Raw genomic sequence first — 18,036 nt, forward strand, 5'->3', positions numbered from 1 at the left:
CGAAAATATTATTATTTTAAATAAAATAAAAAAGCTTCAAAAATGTTTAATTTATTGATTTATTTTGTTGAAGCTACTTAAAAAAAAATCGAATAATAAAGAAGCATATCTACCTTCATGTAAATGTACCACCTGGAAGATAAAAAAAAAATAATGGTAATATCCTAATTAAATATAAAAGCAATGGCTTTTAATATCAAAATGGTTGTAAATTTTATAATTTGAAGAACATCTGTACCACTTATTCAAGACTGCGTCGAAGGGGCAGCAGCTTTTCTGCAACATATTGCAAGTGCTAATCATGACAGTGATGGAGTCCAAACCAGCAGATCTAGAACCAGCACCTCCTGTGGTCCCTCCTCAGGTGTGGACGCAGGTAGACCTGTCGATCCCCATACACATGCACAGATTGATAGCTTCGCTGAAACAAAGAGGAGCCTTTTCCTACGATCTGACATCTCAAGTCCAATAAAGAGCAGAGATTATCGCGGGTTCCTCCTGAAGGAAAGATAATAACCCCTTAACTCGAGTTGAACCGTAAAAGAGTCGCCCGGGGGGCAGGAGAGCCGTCCCTCTCCAAACAGATGCCATCAGAGATAACATAGTTTCTTAAGTGTCGTGTATTCTTTTCTGTCTCCTTGACTTTCCCTGACAGTAAATCCCTTTTGTAATTTGACATGCGTTAGGTAACATTTGGATGTTGTCGGATGAATCCGTTGCCGTCCGCAGGAAGTCTTTGTTTGATCGCTATCTTTGTATAAACAAAAAACCCTCCATCCATCCGATCCTTGTTCCTTCTTGTTTGTTGGTTTAATGGTACAGGAAATTGTCCAACACTTATTAAGAAGAGAAGACAAAGAAGTTTTTTTTTACCTTTTAGGTGTAGGACGTTCTCTCACCTTTATTTACATTTATGGTGGTACATATACTTGATTCATATCCTTAAAATATTAAAACATATTTGGGATCAAACCAGTTTCTTAGTGCAAAAAAGTTGTTTTAATGCAACTAAGCCAGGGAGCAGCAGGTTAGTTTCTCTTGAGCAGGACAATTGGTTCTGGTTGACGTGAGTAGATCTTCCTTCTCCCACCAATTTTAATAGTATTTAATGTAGACCTTTTTTCCAAACCTGTCTGAAGATTCATTTGGTCTGTCTGAGTGGACCAGGTCTTCATGCTGGTGTTGCTCGTCATGATGGTCTTGATTTGTAGAGCAACGTATTGTACTGGTCTTTCTTAGGTAGACCAACGTATCTGATGGTCTTGCTTGGTAGACCAGCTTATCGTGATGGACTCGCTAGGTGGACCAGCATATCATGATGGTCTTGCTAGGTAGACCTGCCTACTATGATAGTCTTGCTGGGTTGACAAGCGTATTGTGATGGACTCACTAGGTGAACCAGCATATCACGATGGTCTTGCTAGGTAGACCTGCGTATTGTGACAGTCTTACTAAGGAAAACCAGCATATATTGATGGCCTTGCTAGGTAGACCAACATATCATGATGGTCTTGCCTGGTAGACCAGTAGATCATTATGGTCTTACTAGGTAGACCAGTAGATCATGATAGTCTTACTAGGTAGACCAGTAGATCATGATGGTCTTGCTAGGTAGACCAGTAGATCATGATGGTCTTACTAGGTAGGCCAGTAGATCATGATGGTCTTGCTAGGTTGAGCTGCAGATCATGATGATCTTACTAGGTAGACCAGTAGATCATGATGGTCTTGCTAGGTAGACCAGTACATCATGATGGTCTTACTAGGTAGACCAGTAGATCATGATGGTCTTACTAGGTAGACCTGCAGATCATGATGGTCTTACTAGGTAGACCTGCAGATCATGATGGTCTTACTAGGTAGACCAGTAGATCATGATGGTATTACTAGTTAGACCTGCAGATCATGATGGTCTTGCCTGGTAGACCAGTAGATCATGATGGTCTTACTAGTTAGACCTGCAGATCATGATGGTCTTGCCTGGTAGACCAGTAGATCATGATGGTCTTACTAGGTAGACCTGCAGATCATGATGGTCTTACTAGGTAGACCTGCAGATCATGATGGTCTTACTAGGTAGACAAGTGTGTCATGATGGTCTTACTAGGTAGACCAGTAGATCATGATGGTCTTTCTAGGTAGACAAGTGTGTCATGATGGTCTTACTAGGTAGACCAGTAGATCATGATGGTCTTTCTAGGTAGACAAGTGTGTCATGATGGTCTTGATGGGACACGCCTGCACAAAGTTGAGCTCCACAATGTCCTCCAACGTCTTTCTTCTACCACCAGAGGATCAAACAGATATGACTATTGCAACAGTTTGTTTTCATGTCTAAACAAGAAGGATCTGTCTCGCCTGCAGTTAATACAAAACTCTGCAGCGAGAGCCGCTCTAGTAGAAGAACTCACATTTCTCCGATCCTTAAAACTCTTCACTGGCTGCCAGTTTCTTTCAGGATCAACTTTAAAATTCTGGTTCTTACTTTCAGATCTATTCATGGTCAGACCTTCCATCAGTGATCTGATCCAGACTTACACCCCAGCTCGGGCTCTGAGGTCTGTGGATCAGAATCTACTGATGGTTCCTGAACACGCTTCAGGACCAGAGGAGAGAAATCCTTCCAGACTGTTGCTCCTAAGCTTTGGAACCATATCTGTGTTTGATGATCTACTGACTCCTTCAAGAAACATCTTAAGACACTTTTATTTGTGCTTTTCTTTAACTTTGTGGGACTCCTGTGTTGTTTCTCTATGTTATCTTGACCTTTAAAGTATATATTTTATTGAGTATTGTTTTGATGGTTTAAGCGCTTTGTGACCCTGGTCTGGAAAAGCGTTCTATAAATACAAATTACTTACTTACTTACTTACCTGTACCAGAGAAGACTTATTCCAGTAAAAGTAACAACAAACCACTTAAAAATACATTTTTATTGCAGTTTTTTTTGTTTTTTTTAAACGATCAAAGAAATATTCCTCGTGTACTGTTTCCCTTATTAGCAACTACAACTTCTTGATTGAGTTATCCAGTTCAAACATTTGAAACAAATATAAATACTTCTTAAGAAATCACCTCGAGTGTTGTCGGAACCTAAGTGTGTCGTACTTTTGTGGAGCATTTTTTTTGTTGATTATAAAAAGGTGCGTTTCATCACATGACGGTACAGAGGAGTTATAGATGAACAGCGCTCACCAATACAGTCTTCCAGCATCGCTGTATTTGTTAAGCCAATAAATAAACACACTGTACACATGGAGTCGTGTCACATTATTGAGTTGTAGCACCACCAGAGTTCTCAGTATCTTCTAATCATCCAGCTATCGGAGGACCGTGAGTTTCTCTGTTTTTCTTCAAGTGTTCTTTCTTCAATATCTCCCTTTTTTTTTTTTTATTTCCCACGAAGGAATCCCATGTTTTCCGCTGACATATGAGTGAGCGTCACGCGTTCTCTTCCGTCATCGTTGGCCTGTGGGTCGACTGTCGGGAGTCCTGGTTACAAACTGATAACGTACACAATAAACACAACTGCTCTGTTTCAGGTTTTCGCTGTAATCAGTTTTTTTTTTTTCGTTCTCAGGTCATCGTTTTTCTCTATTTGCGTTCACGAGTCCTTGCATCCAGATGTCCGGCATCACTTCTGCACTTCCTCAAGTTTCGTCCATCGCTTTTCAAGCTTTCGCGTCTTGTCTGTGACAACCTGGCCTTGTGATCGAAGGGGTCAGAGGTTGGAGTTGGAGCAGGACTGGCAGCACTGCTTGCCGTAGAATTTGTGGTTGCAGACTCCGTGTTGGGGCACCAGGTAACACCAGGTGAAGAAGTCCTTGCATATCAGGTCTGTGAGGGACATGAGAACATGTCATATGTACACATTCATAGAAGGATGGAACGACAATTTAGCTTTTTATCGCAGCAGCTTCAATTTTTTAATTGAAGTGGGGGTTTTTTTCGTTGTTTTTTTCATTGTTAGAAGTGAAACAACAGTGATAAAAGGAAAAATGACTTTGGAAAAAAGACGATTATATAAATATATCATAAATAAAATTAAAAGTTGGATTCATTTGAATATTAGTTGAATAGTGCAAATTTATGACGATTTATCCTCTTTTATTGTTTCTATATTAACCTAAAATGTATTTTTTTTATTGACTCATGTGTTTGTATTTATATCAATGTTTAGAGCAATAATATGGAAGAATGTCAGTGAATATAAAAAAAATTAGGCTTAGATTTTTATTTTTTTATATAATTAGTTGTTAAATTATTGCAATTTTTTAAATAATTTAATTAAATATTTTGAATATTGAAAATACCTTTTTCACAGATTACAATTATTTTTTTAAATAAATACATTAAAAAAAAATTGTAATAGAGTTTGCCATTCCAATACAGTAATTTATTTTTCTTTTTTAATTTAATATTTATTTTTATTTCACCATCACTGGCTGAAAGTAGGATTTAGTAGATCTGTACCCTTTTGATATTGTCAGTCGGTACTTTTATACAAACATTTTTATATTGAATTTTAAAGGGTATGGATTGAAAAAACTTTTTTTTTTACGATTGATTGAGTTACAATTTTAAACTATATGCATAAACAAAACTGAATTTTGATATTTGATTATTATAATATTATTATATTAATAATATTATATCATTATTATAAATAATATATAAATATGATATATTATATATAATGATTATTAGTTAATTTTATTATAACAATAAAGAATGACAAACCAAAAATTAAATGCTTAAAAAAAAGAATTCAATAAAAAAAAACTATGTTTCAATGTCAAGTGTTAAAATTCCACCTTCCGTCGTGTCATGAGAGTTTTTGGGGCCACAATAAATTGGCAAACGATACGGAGGCTGTAATGACTGCCATCTAGCGGCCAGAGATGTAATTGCAATATAAAAATGAACAAACGTTTTGAGAAATTGCACGTCAATTGTAAATAAATAAAAATCTTTGTCTTGTCTTGTATTATTTATACACACCGAATTGAACTGAAAGTTGCTGTTATATTGATATAGATTTGTTATATATAAGTGTATCAACACATTTTGATAGTAAATGATCCTGAAAAATCACCTTTTTTCTCAGGTTGTGGGCAGAAGTTTGTGTTGCAGGCCTGAGACACCGACGGCTTCAGGTGAAGAGCACATCCGGACACAGGACTTCCACGGAACAGACACTGGACGTTCCTGCCCTGGACTCCACCGCCACACGTGACCGAGCACTGCAAACACAAGATGAACTCAACACTTAATTCAAGAAGAAAAGGTGTGTGTTTTTATTGAATACCTGTGACCAAGCAGACGAGAACCAATCCGGTCGCAGCTGCGGCGGCTGCTGAGGCGGGTGCGTGCGGTGATGTGTGCTCCAGCGTTGGACGGGCGGAGTGGTTCTTGCCGGGCACTCGGCGAGGATGCAGGTCCTCTGGAGATCCACGATAGGCTTTGGCACGTGGTGGCATTTTTTCGCGGCGAGTTCCCTGTATTTCCCAGCCGTGTCCTGCATCCAGAAAGTTTTTTAGAGCCTTTTCGGAAACACCTGGAGGAGAAACACTAACCTTCTCCGCACACTTGATGAAGCGAGCCTGGTGACCACGACCACAGGTGACCGAACACTGGAGAAGAAGATGTTATTTTTGGTGAAACACAAGAGAAGTTTGGTCTTCCGTCCTGGTCCAGGAGAGTTACCTCGTGCCAGGTGGAGATGAACCACTGGACCTTGCGCTGTTTCTCGCAGCGCTTGACGAAGCAGGACTCCTGAGCCGAGGGTCTCTGCAGGCCGGCGCACAGGTTGTCCTGAAGCGTCTGTGGCTGGACGCCCGGGTTGTTCCTCATGCACAAGACGGTCCTTTTCCTGAAGCCGTTGCCACATTTCCTGGAACACTGAAGGAACAAGGATGTGGAAAATACAAAGTATTACATATTTTAAAATTGTAATTTATACCAGAAGGATCAAACTCAATCAGAGAAGTGGACCAACTATTTAAAACCACTTTATTTACCACAAAGTCTGGTTGTTTTTTCATTCTTTGTCGAGATATCTGTTTATATAAATCCAATAAAATTATAGTTTTTTATCATATTTAGATTTATTTTATTAGATTTATTTTTGTTTTCTCATTATATAAAGGCTACTTTATTTTTTTGCTTGATGGTCCCTTACAAAGGAATATTAATTGCCCACCGAAAAAATTAATCTGGGTCAAAACAAATAAATAAATATCAATGGGAATGTGTGAAGAATTAGCACCATCGGGTAATCTGAACCCCGTGAGATAATCCCTGTGTACGGATTTAGCAGGATTTTGGGGCCTTCTGGGTCTTGAGTTGAAGATCACTTTGACAAGTGTCTACCTAAGACCAGATACCTCTTGTCTGGTACTGCCTTCAGACATGATCCATTTTTTTTACATCAAGTCATTTCCTGTTGCTTTCCTTGTTTCTGCTAGTTGGATCTTGATGGTTGTTATTTGCATCAAACCTTTGTACACGCTGGATTACCGAGGTACAGGCGTCAGCTCGTCACACAGTTCCGCCTTGTACGACATTGACTCTCCCTCGTTTTTTTTCGTTTGTCTTCTGGATTTGTGATTTTAGACACTTTGATAATGGAATTTTCTCATTGATTCCCTCTTGAGTGGTTTGTGCGTATTTAGTATTGTGTGTTGTCAATACAAATAAATAAATATTAATGGTAACGTGTGACTTAGGTTGATCATTTTCTTTCCAAGATGACGTGTTTCGTTAATGGCTTTTTTTTCTAGACGATACGAAAAGAATAAGCACCATCGGGTAATCTGAACCCTGTGAGATAATCCCTGTGTACGGATTAAGTGAGAGTCTTCTGGGTCTTAAATTGAAGATCACTTTGACAAGTGTCTACCTGAGACCAGATACCTGTTGCCTGGTACTGCCTTCAGACATTATCCATTTTTTTTTTTTTACATCAAGTCATTTTCTATTGCTTTACAGCATCTGACGGTGACTGGCTGGAACTGCTATTTGGATCTTGATGGTTGCTGTTTGCATCAAACCTTTGTACACGCTGGATTACCGAGGTACAGGCGTCAGCTCGTCACACAGTTCCGCCTGGTACGACATTGACTCTCCCTAGTTATTTCGTTTGTGTATGGCTTTCTGGATTTGTGATTTTAGACACTTTGATAATTTACTTTTCTCATTGATTCCCTCTTGAGTGGTTTGTGTGTATTTAGTATTGTGTGTTGTCAATAAAAATAAATAAATATTAATGGTAACGTGTGACTTAGGTTGATCATTTTCTTTCCAAGATGACGTATTTCGTTAATGGCTTTTTTTTCTAGACAATACGAAAAGAATTAGCACCATCGGGTAATCTGAACCCTGTGAGATAATCCCTGTGTACGGATTAAGTGAGAGTCTTCTGGGTCTTAAATTGAAGATCACTTTGACAAGTGTCTACCTGAGACCAGATACCTGTTGCCTGGTACTGCCTTCAGACATTATCCATTTTTTTTTTTACATCAAGTCATTTTCTGTTGCTTTACAGCCTCTGACGGTGACTGGCTGGAACTGCTATTTGGATCTTGATGTTTGCTGTTTGCATCAAGCCTTTGTACACGCTGGATTACCGAGGTACAGGCGTCAGCTCGTCACACAGTTCCGCCTGGTACGACATTGACTCTCCCTCGTTTTTTCGTTTGTGTATGGCTTTCTGGATTTGTGATTTTGTCTTGTCAGAACAAGTAAATAAATATTAATGGGAATGTGTGACTTAAGTTCGTAATTTTCTCTCCAAGATGACGTGTTTCGTTAATGGTTTTTTTTTCTAGACGATACGAATAGAATTAGCACCATCGGGTAATCTGAACCCCGTGAGATAATCCCCGTGTACGGATTAAGCAGCAAGCGAGAGTCTTCTGGGTCTTGAGTCGAAGAGGACTTTGACAAGTGTCTACCTGAGACCAGGGCCCGGGGGTCCAGACCGCGGGACAGCTGTGCAAGTTGCAGCTCTGCCTCCGGGCCGGGACGGGCTGAGGACAGCGAGGGTCCGACAGGTTGTCCGTCTGGGTCGGACCGGTCCTCTGGACGCACTGGACCTGCCGCGTCTGCTCCCCTCCTCCACAGCTCCGGCTGCAGCCCCCCCAGCTCCCCGTGGACCAGCTGGAACAACACAACAGATCCTGCTGAGTCAACAATCGCACACTCTTTATTTTGGAGAGCGTGTCAGCGAGCGGGAATCCACGACCGACGGCGCGATCATCAGCTGGAGAGAAGAAACTCAATCTTCACCAACATCTCCTTCCATTATTTATAGATGTGACAAAAGGAATTAGGTGCGCGGCTGAAACAATAACGCAGAAATGTGTTTTACAAATCATCTCCATAAATCACCGACGCACAGCTGACACACTGACACACTGCCTTCAGGTTGGCTACGACCATGCAATGCTGACGGGCTCTTGAGCAAGTCATGACAACTCTAATGAACTGAAACTCAAACCAGCCTGATCTTTTTCTTTCCGACTTTCCGCTAAAACCACCAAACAGTTTGAGATCACTGACAGAAAACTCAAGACATTTGAAATTCAAAGACCAACTCGAACAAAATAAAAATAAGTATAAAAAACACCACCAATTGCAAAGGGATTTTTATAAGCCTTCTCTGGTACAGGAAAATTTAAAACATAAAATGAAATACAATTTCCTGTAGAAAGTTCACCTGAGTTCATACACGTTGCCTGGTACTGCGTTCAGACATGATACACTTTGTTTAACAAGTCATTTCCTGTTGCTCTCCTTGTTTTCCAGCATGTTACAGTCAGTCTTGGAAACTGCAATCATCAAGCCTTTGTACACACTGGATTAACCGGGGTCAGGCGTCAGCTCGTCACACAGTTCCGCCTGGTATGACATTGACTCTCCCTCGTTTTTTTCGTTTGTGTATGGCCTTCTGGATTTGTGATTTTATACACTTTGATAATTGACTCTTGTCGTTCATTCCCTCTTGAGTGGTTTGTGCGTCTCACTAGCACCTTGCTCAGGATTACTGCTCTTTTGTTTTGGATATATTGAACATTGGAATTTGGATTAAATCACTATGATTTCGCTTAGCGCCCCCATGTGGAACTTTTTAAAGTATTTTGTCTCGTGTTTGGTGTTGCACTCCTGGGCCCTCTTAAGGGAATAAGCAGTAGAGAATTAATACATTAATGAATGTGTTCAAATTTTAAAGACTTTTGAAAATTTGATAGACATTTAAAGCATTATTGTTTTACATTCATGAATTAAATGCCTTTTAAGACTTTTAAAGTATGTAAGCTGAGTCTGAAAGAAGTCTCAACTTGATCAAATGTTACAAGATTCAGTGAGAATCTGCACTTGTCAACACTCAGTGTGTGTTATCCAGCTAATCCTTTCACCTCCCATTTCTCGTCTTCCTCAGAGCTGCCGCCACAATCCCAAACAACCCGAGAACCAAAGTGTGCAGGAGCATCAATCCGTCATCACGCACTTTGTCTTCCTCTCCGGCATTCCAGCGAGATCTGGCCACCCCCCCCCCCCCCCCTCTGAAGACGTCCCACCAAACAAACCCCTGAGATGTTGCTGTCAGCAAAATCCTGGCTTGTATACGTTAACAGTGTAAACTTCATCTTCATCAGTTGTTGGGAATGTTGACTCGGCAGAAACGAGGAGTATTCCTGGACGCCACTCGGTAAACGTGTCAATAATAACATGTCACTAATCACATAATCAAAAACTCCACATTAAATTAAATTCATTTCTAATAAAATATTTTGTTATTTTGAAAAAAAAAACAGCTAAAAAAGGCGCTAATATTCTCTCTACTACTTTTAGAATTGTAAAGTTGTAAATGATAAAACTTTATACAGTTGTATATAAACTACAGATATATGTAAATTGATTAAACAAATACTCTTGGAACGACATTAAGACGAAATGATAGCTAACACGGATAAGCTAACAGAACGATGCAAAAGATACTGTTTGGGGTTAAAACGTGAAAAAAAACTGGACAAAAACATGAATTTAATTTATTTTAGGGATTCTTTTGTGATTTCATTGTGAATGTTGTTTACTTTATGTGTGATTTAATTTTATAAATCTCCCAATCTTATCTTTATAATGAAACATATTTAACATTATTGTGATGATCTTGAATCTTTAACCCCTGCTCCGCCCGCACTCATATAAATGTAGACAATGAATGGAAGGGCCGAAGAATATCAAGCTATTGGCCGCAAATGGCCCACAGGCCGCAATATTTTCATTGTCGCTTAATTTTCTGGATTTACCTGGATGTGTTGCATTTGTTTCACGTTTGATTTTTTTTATTAGCTTCCTGCTTATATGCCAACCTCAAATAATAAACATAAAACTAAGGGATATAAAAGCACCATAAGATTTAAAACAAGTTGAAGACTAAGAAATCACAAATCCTGGATTGTTTTCAAAATTCCTGTTTTACTTAGCTCTTAGAAAACAGACATCTTTTTTAAATTGCAAACAAAGAAAAGGAAATTGTGATAATATATGTATTTAAATAAAAAATAATTGGATGTAAATTCAAACTTAAAAACTATTTTCAAGAACAATTGCATCATGTGTTGGGTAAATTGATGTGAGAATCACAAATTCAATAATGAATGTATAGATATAAACAAGTATGTAAACACTAAACTAATTACTATTAGAATTAAAATTAGGAAAACACACACATAATATATATATATATATATATATATATATATATACTAAAGAGTTAATATATGAGATAATATATGTATTTAATCAAAAATAACTCGATTTTAATTCCAAATTAAGATGTATTTTAAAGAAAAAGAGCATCGTGCTGTGAGGTCAAAAGCAGCTTTGCATGAGCATCCGTTGACAAGTTCAATAATAACTGGACCGATTCATAGGGAAATCGTAACATACTTCAGATGCCAGAGATCATATCCACCGTCAACCATGATTCATTCACATTCACGGTTTGACTTCATAACGCAGGCTTCCATTTCAACACCACGGAGTCTGCCTCCTCTGGCGCCATCATCTCTGATGTATCACTATATCAGAATAGATGATGTCATTTCAACTTTGCGAGAAGAGCTGAGAGACGGTTGCGTACCGACGGTTAGATATCCTGCAGACGGTGTCGCGACCCCCGCGGTGTAAGTGATGCTGCCTGGACTCCCAGCAGGGGCATTAAATAACCTGCGGCCCGTGTTTATAGTCGGGTGATGTTGTCGTGTCCACTATGACATGTGATGTCGGTTCTGTTTATGGCTGCAGCGACTTCAAAATAAAATGACTTTGCAGCCTCGGAATAGTTGCCGATTCGGGGCGGGTGACCACAGCCGGGGTGTCTAGCCTAGAAAGCATGCTTTGGCAAGTCCAGCACATATTTTGGGTTCAGCTGTTTAAGCACTAGAGGACCTCACGAACCCTGAGAGACCCGGCGGGAAGTGCTTATTCAAACTCAATAAACACTTCACGTCACTCAATACACCAGAATATTAATATCTAATTTGGAATATTCTTTTTTTATTTTATTGATTCATGTATTTTTAAGTCTACAAGTTATAGTCTTGAGTGTTTTTATTGCAAAACTAAAGCAATTTTTTCTAAAATATTGACATAGTAGTCGATCCTGTTTGGATGTGCTTTTATTTTGTTGACTTTTGTTTCTACTCTCTCACAATGACACCTGGCTGGGACTAATCGTCGCCCCTGCAGCTACTATTTCGGCCTCTCGGTTCCAGTCCGTGGTGTCAGTTCATCCTTGTTTTTATGCTGGTGGAGAACTGCAATTCTAAAAAAAACTGCTTCCTATTATATTCTATTAGTGTGATTTTGATATTCCATGGCTGTAGTTTATCCTTCATAGTTTACATTTTGTGCTGTAGGTTGTGTTTTCTTTGTGCTGCAGGCTAGCTACTTCTTATTTTTACATTTTGGGTGTGTGGGTTTTATCCCGGGTCAGCAAAGCTTTCTGTCTTTTTTATATCTATATATAATTTTACCAACAAAAACGAGATATTTATCCACATATCATGTCATAAAATCTATCATTTTACTCTTATAATAATAATCGAAAAATATACAAAAAAGACAGACATATAGCAAATAATGACAGATGTTAAAAAAAAAATGTCATGTTTATGTGTTTAAAATGTATCTGGACTGTGACCTTTAGTGTCTAGAAACGGTGGCTTGAAATAACATGCATTATTATTATTATTATTATTTAAAAAAAACTAGTAAAGTGAACAAAAAAAGGTGACGAGTCCATATGAAACCAATGTAAGATAATTAAGCGATAAAAGAAAGATTTTGGAAAGCGTTGCAATGGTTTCAGTTCTTAATGTTTAATTGCGTGTTTTTGTTTCTACTGTTTCAAGATTTGAAAGGTTAACTTCAATCATTCAATAATCGAATGGCTCTGAACTGAGTAATTACCTCTAGTACTACCAGGGTTTGAGCGTATTCCCAGTAAACGTTTTTTTCCCTCTCTTCTTTAGACCCTCAAATCCGTGAAGTGGTCCGATAAGACCCAGGTATCACCAAATGTAAACCAGCTGCAGGTCGTTACAGCGCTCGTAAACTACTTTCCAGGCACTTCTCTTGGACCCATAAATCAATTAACCCACATGTGATGATGTGTGACAAACACCCGAGTTCATTAGCACATCAAAGATCACCTCTAATGCTACCAGAAACGACAAAAACAGCGTAGATTGCGTCGTGATCGCTCCTGCGGTAACTCTTGGCTCGCAAATAAAGCCAGTCGTCGTCACTTGTTCTGCGTGTCAGGGTTCATCGTGCGGTAGTCGCGGCTTCCATTCAAAGGTCAAGCAGAAAGGAAGACGTCACATCAAAGGGCGCGGGGAGGCCATTAGGGTTTGTTTTTTTTACAGCCGAGCCCTGAACATCTGAAGTAAGTGGACTCTGACAGTTCTTACGGCCCCGGCGTAGCATTGTGTGTGTGAGGCGTCGACCCTATGATGCTACACACCCTCGTGAGAGTAATGATCGTGTCCTTTGATGGGCGTGGGGGTCTTCAACTTGGACAAGAGACGGAAGGAGGGATGAGAAGTGGGGACGACAACTTCCACTGTCGTTCCGTGGATCATCTCAGAAGGGATGGATGCATGAATAATTGGGTGTCATTCTTAAAAGCACCCAAAAACGGATCACTTATCTGGACTATCTTTGGAAAACTTTTACACAAGTGACTAAAATAAAAGTTGTTTATTATGGGACGACGACTTCTGCATGTGTTCGTGTCGAGCAAAAACACAATCTGATCCTCATCAATCCAAATTACTGTTATTGTTTGGAATCAAATCAGGCTAGCTTAGCATCACCAACATTTTTCTTTGAAGTCAAAACTGACTCCAATCATGAAACTGTCCAGAGAAGCGCTAACAAGGTCGGCATGTTTTGGGGAATTAATGTCGACACGCGAGTCCCCAGTTGGAGATGTTCGTTCTTGACTTTTTCCATCCCATGATCCTTTGCCTTCGATTAGTCATTCACTGATTTGACATTAGCTGATTTTTTTTTTGGCAAGCCAAGGCGGTGAACATCTGTTTACTCGGCAAAATATCATTAAAATGGAGATTTTGGTAAAATCAAAGGTATTTTTATGAGAAAAATTAAGCTTTGCCACTTCCTGTACGAGACAAGGGTTAACAAAAATATATCTTAACTGATATTTTCCTGCAAAAATATGAAGTTTGCTCAAGGTTTTCCAGATTATTGGGTAACAAATACAGCGTTTTTTTAGCCAGGAAATGCATGAAAGTGTGTAAAATTTGAGTGAAACTGAAGCTAGCATTGACATACTGAGAAGATCACCAAGAAACCACAATGTTTAGTCCATAATTTCGTAACCACGACCTGTTCAACCTCCCAACGTGATGGAGAAAAAGCTCTCGACCCATTATTGGCTGAGACGTTAAAACAAATAGAAAAGTACTATGATAACCCAAAATACATCAGTCAAATCAGGAATACCGGATTCCCGTTGCTGCCGTATCTTGAATTCTTACAATCCTATCTAGAAATCTTTCCAATGCTTTTTTTAGTCAAGTTTTCCGAGTTTTATGGTCCTGAACCAAGGTTTGCTAAAGGGTGAGAGTAATTACAAGCCTTTCAATTGAATTGAAAATCCATTAAAACCTTCCAAAATTTAGATGGAACTTCACCAAAAACCTGCTTTTCTGTTCCTCGTTCCACAGACGAACCTATGAAAAACACATCCTTCTAGGTGGAGGCGAAGAGAAAGAAGACCCACTGACCTGGCGGGACAGGGTTGTGTGTTACAAGGCATCATTCCGGTGGCGGGTTTGGATCTTGGATTGCAGTGCGACGTGTTCACTTGAACTCTCATGTCCTTGTAGCACGCAGACTTGGTGGTCATCTGACCTGGAGACACAACACATCCTGGATTAGATTGAAGGCCTTCATGCAAGTGAGAACTTTTGTGAGAAATGGCGGCGTAAGAAAATAGTGATACACTTTAATATTGCAATTTTTTTTAAGGTACTTTATCGATATTCACCAGCCTTGTTTTTATTTTTTATTTCTTCAAAAATATGTTGTGTTTCGGTTTTTAAATGATGTTATATTTATTTTTATATATTTATTTATTTTATCATAGTTATTCTATAAGTTATACTTCAATAAAAGTGTGTATAACATGCAATTATTCACATTTTTGTGTGGCAGTCATTACGTCTTCTGCCTCAGCAAGTTAATGAACAATGAGATCCCAGCCATGACTCAGGACGAGAGGATACAGTTGACTCAAGCAGCTTTTAAAGCGGATTTCTTTAGTGTACCCAGTCGGTACACAATCCGGGAAATCTCCGCGATCCGGGGAACGCATGCGCAGTGACATATTCCGAAAACCTCCTTGTTTTTACGGCAACTAAATTCGAACAAAAATATAACGTGGAACACGATCTGGGAAAACAGCGATTCCGCATGTGCATTGCATTCAAAATACATAACTTTATTTATACATCCGGTGACATAGTGTCTCTTCGAGTCTCAAAGCATCAATTTTTTGAAAGATAAGAGGAAAATAATTAATCATGTCTATACAATCTACTGGTTAAAATCAAGATAACTATTAAGACGTTCCAGGGAAAGTTTTTGTTGGCCAGCATGTGCGTTTAAGATTAGAGGAAAAAAGCTCCACAGTTGTTTGTTTGTGTCCATTGTCCTTCAAAACAGTGGCTTCGTTTGGAAGCTCCAAGTTTATCACAGGCTAATTGTGTCATGTTTCAACGCAAGAAATGTCCTGATGTTTACAGTAAATGCAGAAAGACTCCATTTCTTTTCCTATTTATCTTTTATAAAGTCGATGTTTTAAGACTCAATGAGACGATACATTGTTAGCTGTATGAATAAAATTGTTGTTTTTCAATACAAAAAAAACATGCATACAAATGTGTCGTTGATGATTTTCCAGATTGTTAACTGACAATATTACACAGTACTACGTTCCCGGGTCGTGTACTGACGGTCCCTAACCTTATTTGCACTGCGGACCGGTTCAATGTTAGCGTTATTTTCTGGGACTGGCCTACAAATATAACAATTATAATAAAAAAGGCACCACCTTGAAAAAAACTTTAACTTGCATAAATACAATTTCCACCATGGATAACATACTGTTTAAAAAATATGTGTATATATATATATATATAACTAAGTTATACTTTTATATTACATCACATGATATAGTTATGTTGAACAAAAATATAAAGATAATATAAAAAATATATTGCAACACTAATAGACTCAGGGACTCATTCATTCCTCGTACTAATAATTTTTCACCCAATTTCACGATCTGGCGATCTCTAGAGGGATTCATAAAGTTAATCTATTTATAGATAATAAATATAGAGAAAGAAAGAAATAACTGTTACAAGCATTTATTTGGGTCACTTTGACCCTGAGCTAACACAAGGGTTAAAGGACTCATGCTGTCACCTACGAGTAGAAATATATTTGAAATGATTAATATGTTAAAAGGAGTGTTTTAGATGTTTCTATACAAATTAAAGCAGTTACGACCTCGTCAAGAGTCATGAGTTTCTGTAAATTCTACACCCCAGAGTCAAGTACTCGACAATACTACAAATATATCGTCGTTACTACAGTATCACGATATATTGTACCGTAGCCCATGTACAATGATACGTATCGAATCTCAAGATTCTTGCTTGGAATTTGAAGATTAAACCTGATCCTTCCTTATATTTTGACCCTTAAGAGAGGTCAGCCTTTTACTGGTCACTCTCTTTAATAAACAACCCTTACTCATTATCAACTACAATCAGGGGGTTGAAAAAAAAGGGTGGGTTGGTTTTGGGGCGGATCAAAACCCACCCTGGTGGGAAACCTTAACCTTAAGGGTCAGTTTCTTATGGAACCTGACACTGGGGGCTTTGTTCCCCATCATAATAGTAAGAGAGACACAAGTGTGACTTAAGCGTCGGTGGACACACCTTTACGACTTGTTAAAACACCTTTTTTTTTTCTTCAGGAACATTAAGAGGTTGAAGGATCCTCAAACCAGGAGCCGCTAATGTCTCCTTCACTAATGACAGTACCCTGACCTTAACATGCAGTTGAAAGCCAGCCACGCCCGAGCCTCCTCATTGATCTACAAACACTTGATTTTCGGGGGAAAAGATTAAAGGCTTTTCGTCATGAGTTTTAAAAAACAAGTACCTCCAGCGCATGTCGCCGAACACTTGGCCCGTACGATGGCCCACGTGTAGTTGTGCTTGACCTGATGCTTCCGCTCATCCGTCTTCCTCATGGTGTACTCCCAGTGCACGCCGGGGTTCGGACCTTGTAAGAGGATCTACAAGAGACGGGTTTGATGATGAGGGATTTGTCCGACGACGAGCGGGGAAAAGAAGCCTCTGACCTCCACGACCAGGGTCTCGTTGGTGGGTCCTGCCGCCACGAGGCTCTCCGGTCGGTTGTACGGTCGCTTGTATTCGAAGACGGCGCCGGCGATGACGTGTCTCCCCGGCCAGTCCACGGTCCACTGCCCGTTCAGGTGGTAGCGTTTCTGGGCGTCTCTCAGCGCCAGGTAGGAGTTGGAGGTGTTGATTTCCAGGACGCGGATGCTGCGAGCCCCGGCCGGGATCGTCACCACCCCGTAATACTCTGAAGGAAAATGTAAAAATGAAGGATTTATCGGCTTCTATGTTCTATTTATTTTGTTTTTGAAACTGTTAAACTGATCAACCTGAGAAAATATTTTCCCTCAACTTGAAGTCAATTGAGAATGTATATTCTTTTAGGATATAATTCCCCTTTTATTTTCTTTCCCAATGTATCTGTTCATTAAATCGAAGTAGTATGTCCTTTAAACAATGTATATCCCTTATTAAAATAATCTCAAAACATAAAAATGTGGTATAGTGTCTTTTGTGTAAATATTATTTTCAATTTAAATAAATTGAGATAGAAAATATTTATAATTAAGTAGTTGAAGAAGCCTTTTTAAAAAATGTAGGTATTTTAACTTAAATAAAAATCTCCTTTATTATGTTATACCATTTTCCTCCGAAAAACTCCCTTAGTTTTTATTTATAATTTTAATAAAAATGTGTTTTTTCGTATTAATACATATAAATTAAGATAAAAATATCTTTATTACGTAACTTAACCATTTTCCTCCCCATATCTTCCCAAATGATTCCACCCAAATAAAATTACAAAAAAGGAAAAATTTAATATAGTGTTTTGTTTTTACATTTATTAATATAAATTGAGCATTAAAATATAATAAAGAAAATATTAAAAATACAAAAATATAAAATTATAAAAAATATATATATACAGTATATATATAAAAAAGAAGGAAATATATAAAAAATTTAAATATAAACGTATACAAACATGAAATAATAATAAAAAAAAAATAGAAATATAAAAATTTAGAAATATAGAAAAATAAAGAGTTAAAATATTAAAATA

The 18,036-nt window shown here is 38.4% G+C and overlaps 1 protein-coding gene across 1 annotated transcript in view; it reads right to left on the reverse strand.

Moving 5' to 3' along the window:
• Nucleotides 1-2,989: 2,989 nt before the first annotated feature.
• The window catches only part of adamts16 (ADAM metallopeptidase with thrombospondin type 1 motif, 16), a 58,220-nt gene continuing 43,173 nt past the window's right edge, over nucleotides 2,990-18,036 (reverse strand). Inside the window, exons 16-24 of the mRNA XM_087813280.1 lie at nucleotides 16,976-17,220; nucleotides 16,774-16,909; nucleotides 14,325-14,451; nucleotides 7,956-8,160; nucleotides 5,707-5,901; nucleotides 5,577-5,633; nucleotides 5,309-5,518; nucleotides 5,096-5,243; nucleotides 2,990-3,837 (exon numbers count right to left, since the gene is read on the reverse strand). Coding sequence (XP_087669406.1) covers nucleotides 3,722-3,837; nucleotides 5,096-5,243; nucleotides 5,309-5,518; nucleotides 5,577-5,633; nucleotides 5,707-5,901; nucleotides 7,956-8,160; nucleotides 14,325-14,451; nucleotides 16,774-16,909; nucleotides 16,976-17,220 — 1,439 coding nt within the window. The 3' untranslated portion in view covers nucleotides 2,990-3,721. The remainder of the gene's footprint in view (nucleotides 3,838-5,095; nucleotides 5,244-5,308; nucleotides 5,519-5,576; nucleotides 5,634-5,706; nucleotides 5,902-7,955; nucleotides 8,161-14,324; nucleotides 14,452-16,773; nucleotides 16,910-16,975; nucleotides 17,221-18,036) is intronic.

Source organism: Callionymus lyra, chromosome 17 (genome assembly GCF_982586985.1).
Source record: "Callionymus lyra chromosome 17, fCalLyr1.hap1.1, whole genome shotgun sequence".
In the NCBI taxonomy this organism is placed as follows: domain Eukaryota; kingdom Metazoa; phylum Chordata; class Actinopteri; order Syngnathiformes; family Callionymidae; genus Callionymus; species Callionymus lyra.